Here is a 10,251-nt window from a genome sequence, read left to right as displayed (position 1 = left end):
CAATAGGGGATGTCATTTTGGATAGAACTGATTCAAATTGTTATATGGGTGATGGCACTCATTAATGCATATATGATTTAAATAAATAAGTAGGAAATTCTAAAAAGTTTTAGAACATCCTGACTATGGAGGTAGAATGAACACACTGGAATACAAAAGTCCACAGCTCTGCTTGCTTTTGTCAAATCTAGGAAAGGAGCATTGCCAGCTCTGTTGGGTTAGGTGTGCAACTTCACAATTTATGCACAAAAGGGATGGGGGCTTGCATTGTAATGGCATGACATTGCTTTTGTCAGACAGAATTTTTGCCCTTTATGTTTTTTTTTCACAGCAGTTTTAAATTGCAGGCTTCGCTTAAAAGATGATGCTAGTTTCAAAATAGATTTGTGTGTGTGTGTATTCTATATAGAGAATATATATTCATTCTATTAATTTTAAACTGTGAAACTTAATTCATAATCCATAGGGTGGATGAACTGGAAAAAAAAAAACCTAATCAGGAGCAATGCTCCATAATCCAGTTAGCAATTTTTACTGTATTAACCGGTCATCCACAATTTAAAGTTTAATGGTGTTTTTTAATTTTTTTCTTTAAAAATGGGATTTCAATTATTTTCTAAATAATGACATACTAAAAAAAACATAATCTCCCTGACATTTTAGATCCCATTTTTTCTTATTTATATTATTTGTCTGTTACTCCTCTATTCTTTTTATGTGCCCCTTAATTTTCTTGGTTCATGTTTCTTTTTTTCAAAAGGGCTTAATAAATTTTAAAAGAGAGCAGCTCTCCTGTAATAGATATACCTTTATTATTTTTAATGCCATAGGGTACCTACTAAACCAAATTGATGGGAACACCAGACTGAAAAAGAAAACATTGATTTTAAGTGCTTTAAATATTTTAAGCTGACAACTGATGTCCCCCAAACACTGGGGCGGGGAAAGTGTGAGAAATATTTTTCCCAATATGCACCTGTTCCTGCATACCCTCTGCACAAATTAAATAAAAGTTTTACCCTGAATTTAACTGATTATTACGCGTGATAACGATGCCAATTTACAAAGGTTTGCCATTGCCAATAACTGTCGGGGGGGGGGGGGGGGGCTTCCTTTATTTTTTCTTTCAGCTACTGCACACAGATAGTCCCCCTTTTCATACATGAAAGAATAGAAGATAACATTTCCCTAATGGCACACTTTCTGTCTGCAGGTTATACGATTATTTGTATCACACACACACACACACAAATGTCAAAGCTAACCGAAAGCACCTTTTTAATGTATCAAAGACTTTTCTTTTTTCAAGTAATATGGTCGGTTTAAAGCTGAAATTCTATGCATTCTTATATGAGAAAGAGCTGCTCTGAATAGAACAGCAAACTTATTTCTGAATAAAGATGCATAGGGTTTAGCAGGCTCCACAAATAAACGTGGCAAGTCAAAAAAAGGAAACACCTGCTCGTCTTTTAAAAGAATTGACTAGCGAGAGAAAAGAGCTTTTTAAGTCATGAAGAAATCTAAACAGTGTCTAGTTTCATCCTTTTATATAAAATCCCATTGGTTTTTAGCTCAGTCAAAAGCTTTCTCACCATGTAACTCAAAGCTTTGTTTGAGAGTGTCCACAGAGACCGAAAGGTGCTACGGCATTGTTCTTAAGCCAAACAGTTTGCTCTCAACGTGCCCACTCACCTGAATCGTTGCTCGTGACACATTCTCATAAGCTTACAGTAATCACAATCTTTTCTCGTTGGAACATTCTTAATCTTTTTTTTTTAAAACCTTGTGCTCTGTGATTTCTTTCTTTTTCTTTTTAAATCCCTAAGATAATTATATAGAGATGAGCTTGAAAACAAAAGGAAAGTGAAACAATGGACCTTATTGTTAAGTGGAGCTTTTAAAAACGTGGTCGAGTCCGGTTTGGACTTTTTCAGTTTAATCCCACTGCAACTGCAGATCTTGTGGATCAAGGAAATCTGTTGAAAACATGCTGGGAGCTGTCGAGCTGAGCGGCGTCAATCCCGATGAAGCATTTGGCATGGTGAGGTCTAGCCACTCCATATTGTCTAAATTTGGGTCTGGGAGGTCGAGGGATAAACATGAGCTGGGGGTGAACTGCGAGTCAGAGGTCTCCATTGGGGAGTGAGAGTGATCTAGTATCCCAGAATGATTAAGGAGGTCATTCTGTAGATCTTCAATGACTGAGAAAGGTTCTTTGTCCTCGTTACTGCCTGTCAGGTGAGGCATCCCGTTTCCTGAGGGTAGAGTGCCTTCCAGAAGAGCTTCCAATTGGTTCTCCAGAGATAAGGAGAAATTGCTCGTTGGTTCTAAGGAGAGAGGAGGGGCCATTTGGACTTGTGGGGGTGGACGTGACACTACGGTGTTGACTGGCATTGTAGTGATGTTGGCGGTCACTGGCCTCATTTTGGAAATCAGAGAAGGTTCCTCCTTCATAGGCATAGAGATCTCTGCAGAAAGATAATGGCAGATTTATCTTTTTTATTTTTTTATCCAGCCTTTATTGTTTTTATTAAATACTTAATGCTCCTTCTTCCTCCTATTTTCTCCACAACAACCGCCCTGTGATGTGGGCTGGGCTGAAAGAGAGGGACTTGCCGAAAAGTCATTCAACCAACTTTCATACCTAAGGTAAGACTAGAACTCATTGTCTTCTGATGATTGGCCCAAAGTCACCCAGCTGGTTTTCAGGCCTAAGGCGGGACTAGAACTCACAGTCTCCTAGCGATTGTCCCAAAGTCATCCAGCAAGTTTTCATGCCTAAAGTTGAAACTAGAACTTATGTCTCCTGGTTTCTAGCCTGATGCCTTAACCACTAGACCAAACCAGCTCTATATTTCACTGAATCCATAAAATAAAAAAGAAAGAACTCACTTCAGTGGATTGCTTTAACGAAATACATTTTAACCAAATACATTTTTGACTCAGTGACCTTTCATTACTTTTAAGTCCCTGAGTCAATTTTTACTCCTGAACTTTGTTATAAATAACTTACAAGACAACATCAGACCAACAATATCAGTACAAAAGGGATTATTATTTTGTGGCAAGCTTTTTCTTACAAGGGAAACCATTTAGGACTGTAACCCATGAACTAAAATGGCTTTTTGTTTATTATTAAACAGATAACCATTTCAGTGAATCAAGTATTTCAATTTTTTTCAGCCTAGGTCCACGGACCACTATAATGACTGAATGGGCACAAGTTCTCTACTCAGAACAGCAGATTAAAAAAATGATTGACTGGATCAGGGAAACACAGTGTAATTACCCCTCCATTTGCCCGTTAAAGAATTATCAATAATCATTTGATCTATGACAGAGATTGGGAGCAAGCCAAACTGAGATGGGTTTTGAGATTATTACTTATACCATCAATGATGAACACAGAGATAATAAACTGGATTTTCTGTGTTGAATAACAAACAACAAAACTGGTACTGTTATAATCCTAAAATGCAACTCTTTGAGAGCTGGCCAAAGAAACCAGAAGCTTTGTTTGACCTTTGGTTAGCATTACAACGGACTCAGGATGCCCATTTTGCTGTTTTCCTCACAAGGCTGAATCAAAAAACAAGTTTTATCCCCGGCTTCAGATTCTGATCTTTCAGGAAACTAACCATCCAGGTTAGTTCCCGATTCAGATGTTACATGAATCCACGACTGGAGGTTTCATACTCTTGCTTAAATCACTTCTCCTGGCCAGCATGAATTGCCATGTTTGATCTTTCTGACTCAGCCAAAACACTGCAAGATTCCAAAACGGTCCATCTACAGATGTTCATAGCTAGTCGATCCAGCCACAGAAACATTTTGAAAACCTCTGGCCTTCAGCCTGCCTGTTACATTCAAAACACGATGGCTTGGCTAGATCACTGGTTACCACTTCCAGTTCAAATGATTCACTTTCAGAAACTGCCAAAATGCCCCTGGAACGATATGATTTAGGAGGAGGTTTGGCATGGTCCAGAGGGAACAATGTTCTGTTCCTGGATTAATTTTGCACTTCTATAAATTCTGTCCAAGTTGTTCCACCATTAAAATAAAAGCAATAGATTCCATTTCTTATTCCTTAGAACACTCCTAAGGTGGTCCTCTAGATCAGGGGTCTCCAACCTTGGCAACTTTAAGACCTGTGGACTTCAACTCCCAGAATTCCTCAGCCAGCTTTGGCTTCTTAAAGTTGCCAAGGTTGGAGACCCCTGATCTAGATTAAAGATGTTCAAAAATCAATTCCTCAAATACAGGTAGTCCTTGACTTATTATGAACACAATTGACCCCAAAATTTCTATTGATAAGTGAGACATTTGTTAAATGAGTTTTGCCCCCATTTTAAGACATTTCTTGCCACAGTTGTTAAGTGAATGACTGCAGTTGTTAAGGTAGAAACCTGGTTGTTAAGTGAATCTGGCTTCCCCATGGACTTTTGCTCATCAGAAGGTGCCAAGAGGTGATCCCATGACCTTGGGAAACTGCAACCGTCATAAATACGAGTCGGTTGCTATGTGTCTGAATTTTGACCACCGCGGGGATGCCACAGTGGTCGTAAGTGTGAAAAACGGTCATAAGTCACTTTTTTCAGTGCCCTTGTAACTTTGTATGATCATTAAATGAACTGTTGTAAATTGAGTCACGTGTTCTATTTCGGTGCATCTTACCTCCGCTCTTAATGAGGATATCAAAAAGATCATCCATCTGCTGGCTGTGGGCACTGGAAATCTGTTAACGAAGGGAAAAAAATATTGTTTATTTTACCATATCATTTCCCAAAGGACAAACATGATTGGTATTCTAGGATAGGTTGGGATCATTAAAAAACATAGTGGTGTATTCTATGTTTGTATTTAAGATATAAATATACAGAAAATCCCACTAACTCCTGAAGAATTAACAATCTGATACGTATGTATCTATATTAATGTATTAGACAGCCAAGGAGATATTGCCGATTCGAGATTAATTGCTAAGAATTATTTCTGTTAAAGCTGAAGTCCAAATACAGACTTAATTAGAAATAGGCCTCACTGAATTCAATTGGAGTAAATATGAAATACGTTCACAAAACACATTTCTGAGAAATATGTTTGCAAAACAGACTTTCTGAGAAAAACCGGTCTGATAGTGTACAAAAGAGGTGTACTATATAACAGGTAGTAGAAATCAAAATAAAAGGACACAGCGAGGAACATCTGTTCAAATGCATGTTCATCACAGCATTTGTTATACAGAAAAAGAGCAGCAAAGCATTTCCCCTGCTAGCTAGTTACACAGGTAAGCTGCTTTTCTGCAGTGGATGTCCAGGTGCATTGACCTTTGCCCCAAATTTTCATATTTGTCTGTCTTGTGGAATTACTGAAGGAAAGTTCATACCACTGGATGACCATGGATCATCATGCCATGGATGAAACATTCTCAATCTATTCTTCTTCTTGTGCCATACCCGTCATCGGACGTTGGCCATCATGTTGGCGATCCTATTTTGATCGACAGCCGCACAAAAAAGGGCTGCTGAGTTTTGTCCAAAGCAGATTTCGAAGCCATGATGTTGTTCTTCTGCCTGGACCTCGTTTGCCTTCAATTTTTTCCTTTGAGGATTAAGTGAAGTATGCCATATTTTTCCAGGTGTCGCATCACATGTCCAAAATATTTTAACTTTTGCTTGTTGATGGTTTTGATGATTTCCCTTGGCCTTCCCAGGCAGTATCTCTCATCCATGCTTGTTCCCAATAATATCTATTGACTGCAAGACTTTATCTTGCTAGTAAATTCATACTGGCATCCTTAACGTTAAGTCAACCCATATCCCAAACAGGAAAACACCCCTATCTGAAAGCTTCACTGATCTTTTAATGGAACAAAGTAATTGAGAATAGTATTTGACTCAAAGTTGACTCAGCCTTCCATCCTTCCGAGGTACGTAAAATGAGGACCCGGATTGTGGGGGCAATAAATTGACTTTGTATAAAAAAGAACACCACTGGGGGGGGGGGGGGCAAAAGCCCTACTAAGCAGGTATATACAAAAGTATGAAGGCTATTGCTTAACACATTGTAAGCCGCCCTGAGTCTCTGGAGAAGGGCGGCATATAAATCAAACCAATAAACAAACAAACAAACAAATAAATATTTAGACTAATTGTACCAAAAAAAGGGGCTTCTTTTTTGAGTTGGCTTTTTATTTCATACAGCCCCTTTAATTTCAGAATTGGTTATGTAGCTGCCCAGCCGGTTGCTTGTAATTTTTAGTCTAAGCAGAAAGATCAGAAGGAGGGAGCAAAGGAAAAAACAAGAATTAAAAGAAAAACAAGAGGTACAAAGCTTTAAAATACTTTTGTAAAGAAAATGGAGTTAAATTCTCTTTTAACTGGCAAACTCAATTTAATAATTCCAGCTCAGCTGGTGGTTTTAGCAAAACTTGGCAGGTTCTTCACCAGCGTTAAGGAGAGAAGGAGGAGAAACTTAAAAGTAGTTGGATCAACAAAGTCAGACAAAATACAATTTCTCCTGTACTGAACCTAACGGCAGCATCTGTCATGAACTGCCAGGGTAGAACCAATATCTGGCTTCCTTCCCCTCCCAACTAGCTGATCTATAAAGAAAGCTCCTCATTCTCTTTGATCCTTGACAACCTTGTTAAAACAGCCATTGCCAAACTGGCTGGCTGAGGCTGTTAAAAAGTCATATTCCATCAACTACAGTCATGAGTAAGCAGGTATTTTATCTTGTCACAGATGCCCTGTCCTTAAACGACCTTGCTTCCCCCCACCCCCACAACACATTTTTTGGTCTCCCTTACAAAGAAAACTCTTTGGGTTTTTTCCCCCCCCCCTGATGAAGGATTAGTTGAGCCAAACCCCAATTCCATGGTTTGGCATGGCTATCTTTCGCCTGCCCTCTGAGGGAATGTTGACATGGCGGACATTCTGGAAACCTGATTCGCTTTAAGATTTTGGGAAAATTGCAATTTCGCATCTTCGCGGGTTGTTGTTTTTTTCTCCAGGACTGAGCAGCAATGTCTACTTGAAGTTAGAGCAAATGGAAGGGCTCACATCACATCTCTTTTATCGACTCCTTAATGAAGCTGGGTGCCTCAATAAGACATGTTAGAATAAATAAACGGGTCTGCCGTTCGCTTACTTCTCGTTGAGAAGACTGCAGGCTGCGCGTCTGTTTGATGGCTTCTTCGTAACGTGGAGGGTCTTTCGTTTTGGTTCCTGAACTGCTGAACAAGGACTGTTGCAAAAGGTATTGCTGGGACTGAGCCGGGGAAGGTGGCTGCCAAAAAAAATGGATTTTAGTTAACAAACCAATGTGGCAGCAAACAGATTTTAAATAATGTTTTTTAAAGAGACCCCCAACTCTCCTTTTTTATTTGCTTACGACGATAAGAGGGCATATTTATCTTGCTTTATCATTAAAAGCTATCTCACATCAAGGAGATAATGTATTATAATATTTTATTAAAAGAGTGAAGGGGGGGAACACAATACTCTACTTCTCTTCTAAGGTAAGGTATGAGATCTGCAACAAGCAGACACATGGAAGGAGATTCCAACGCATCAGGGGTTTGTTATGAGTACCATAATCTCTTTCCGTTCCATCCTGAGGCTTGATCAAAACAGCTTCTACTGCAAACAGGGGTGGGCTTCAGATCCTTCAGCAACGGGTTCGCTGCCCCGTTGCTGGGTACATGTGGCCATGGTGGGCATGGCCTAGTCAGCCGCCTGCACCATGGCAGAGGGGTGGGGTGTTTTTCGCCCTCCCCAGGCTCTGGAGGCTTTCTTTGAGCCTCCGGGAGGGCAAAAACTGCTTCCTCCGGGGTCTGGAGGCCGGAAACAGGCCCGTTTCTGGATTTCCGGAATCTCTGGGCGGCCCGTTTTTTGCCCTCCCAGACCCTCTGCACGGCCCCTGCACTTACCTGGAATGATGAACGGGCCGCGTGGAGACTCCTGGGAGGTGAGATGAGGGGTGGGCGTGGCCAGCCAGGGGTAACATTTGGGGGTTCGTCGAACCCCGGTGATCCTTGGCTAGAGGATTGCCCGAACCCTGCCGAACCCCCAGGAGCCCACCCCTGACTGCAACATTCTCAAAAGGAAGATGTTTTTTTTCTCTCCAAACCTGAATGCTATGTGGAGGACGATTTAACTGGCAAGTTAACTCCTCCTTCCCTGAGCACTGCAAAGGCTTCAAATTATCTGCTGTCCTACCCACTTTTCTGCTTTCGAGTCACTCTTGACTCCTGGCACACTAGAGGAACAAGTCCCTGTGGTTCTCTTGCAATATTTCTCTGAAGTGTTTTGCCATTGCCTCTTTCCTAGGGCTGAGAGGGCACAACTGATCCAAAATCACCAGTGGATTAAACCAGGATTCCCTGTTCTTGCTTCAGCGCTTGAATATCAACACCAAACAGTCTCTTATATGTCCTACGTTAGACATTAAGAATAGAACCCACAGCAGCTTTTCCCAACTATTAAGAGAGACGTGGTGGCACAGTGGCTAGAATGCAACTCTGTTCATAATCTGCAGTTCGATCCTGACCAAACTCAAGGTTGACTCAGCCTTCCATCCTTCCAAGGTCGGTAAAATGAGGACCCAGATGGGTTGGGGGCAATATGCCGACTCTGTAAACCCCTTAGAGAGGGCTGTAAAGCGGTATATAAGTCTAAATGCTATTGCTATTCTAAGAGTGCAAAACACTTGTATGTACATGGGAGAGCTTTGAGGTCTGTGACAATGCCTACCTCTAGCACATGGTCCCTACAACGTGAGCTAGAACAAGATGCATCCCCTGGGCTTAAGGGGTAATCACCAACACTCCGAAGAGGTGTGCTGTGATCATCCTAGATGGGCTGTCTCAAGCCTTCGAGCAATGCTCTTTTGGCGGGACAGGCCTCTGCAATGGAGAACAAGCTTTACCTTCTGAAGAGGATTTGGTCCATTATGCACTAAGGGTGCTTGGTTCCCTGAGTGAGGCGTCGTATTTGATGCTGGCTTAAACAAAGGTTGCTGAAGGTTTGTAGCAGGCGGATTCTGATAGGAAAATACTGTGTTAGGTGAGGTAGGAGGGAATACCTGTAAAAACAAAATGCAATGTTGAACAAACCCTATATTAAAATCTTTAAACTAAAATATGCAGGGTTGATTAGCAACCGCTAATATTTGTAGCATAATAATAAAACTTAAATTGAGTTCAATCAATCCAGAAAAGAATCCAAGTACTTTCCTTAAGAAGTCCCAAAGGTGGATGGTGGGGAATAGAAAAATGGAAATCCAATCAGAGCTGAAGAAGCTTCTTGGATGAGAAGCAAAACGTCTTCAAAGAAAAACAAGGAAGCCCAGTTGCCTCTTGAAAAAGCACCTTTGGGACAACCATGCACTGTGAAGCAGTATCTAAGTCTTATTGCTGTTACCCACCCTCCCTCCCTCCCTCCCTCCCTCCCTCCCTCCCTCCCTTCCATGATGTGCAGTGGTTAGAATGCAGAATTGCAGGCTAACTCTGCCAACAACCAGCAGTTTGATCCTGACTGGCTCAAAGTTGACGCAGCATTTCATCCTTCCAAGGTGGGTACAATGAGACCCAGCTTGTTGGGGGCAAGAGGCTGACTCTGTAAATGGCTTAGAGAGGGCTATGAAGCACTGTGAAGCGGTATATGAGTCTAAGTGCTAAATCTACATGTTTATTATTCCATCGTGGATCTTGTTTTATTGAAGAGCGACTGTACAAGCCCACGCAAGTAATAGAATACAGAACTTTAGCTACAGGATATAATCCCTTTGTACGTAAACCTTCACCAACCTTTCTGTTCTCTGAGGTTTGGCCAGCTGCATGCTGTGGAGAAGCATTTTGTTTGGGGGCTGACATGTGCATCTGTGGTACTTTGGGGACCAAACTAGAAGTAGATACTTGTGTGATGGTTGGAATACCAGCTTGTGTTTGAACCTAGAGGATAAAAAGAAACGGCTTCAATTCAACTTGCTGGATGCAGAAGACAACTGCAATAACGTCAAGGCAACCAAGATGCATTATTTTCCAAACTCAGTCTATTTTAAATGGAAAAAAAAATGCAGGAGTTCTACAGGGGAGGTGTCAGCGCTTCAACGCTGGCATAGAGAGCAGAGGAGAAAGAGATAAGCTCTGAACTTTTGCCTGCTAAATCCCTTTGAAGTCGGGTTGTCGTGGAAATGAGGAGAGGGGGACATTCCTGGGAAATGACGAGACAAGAAGTCTGAAGA

At 41.2% G+C, this 10,251-nt stretch overlaps 1 protein-coding gene across 1 annotated transcript in view; it reads right to left on the bottom strand.

Moving 5' to 3' along the window:
* Positions 1 to 728: 728 nt before the first annotated feature.
* Positions 729 to 10,251, bottom strand: part of MRTFB (myocardin related transcription factor B) — a 76,123-nt gene continuing 66,600 nt past the window's right edge. Inside the window, exons 13-17 of the mRNA XM_034430258.3 lie at positions 9,815 to 9,958; positions 8,935 to 9,090; positions 7,156 to 7,293; positions 4,678 to 4,738; positions 729 to 2,468 (exon numbers count right to left, since the gene is read on the bottom strand). Coding sequence (XP_034286149.2) covers positions 1,936 to 2,468; positions 4,678 to 4,738; positions 7,156 to 7,293; positions 8,935 to 9,090; positions 9,815 to 9,958 — 1,032 coding nt within the window. The 3' untranslated portion in view covers positions 729 to 1,935. The remainder of the gene's footprint in view (positions 2,469 to 4,677; positions 4,739 to 7,155; positions 7,294 to 8,934; positions 9,091 to 9,814; positions 9,959 to 10,251) is intronic.

The sequence above is a fragment of the Pantherophis guttatus genome, chromosome 14 (assembly GCF_059756535.1).
Source record: "Pantherophis guttatus breed Tessera chromosome 14, ASM5975653v1, whole genome shotgun sequence".
Classification (NCBI taxonomy): domain Eukaryota; kingdom Metazoa; phylum Chordata; class Lepidosauria; order Squamata; family Colubridae; genus Pantherophis; species Pantherophis guttatus.
Note: the sequence above shows the minus strand (reverse complement) of the source record. Positions and strands in the feature narration are given on the sequence as shown.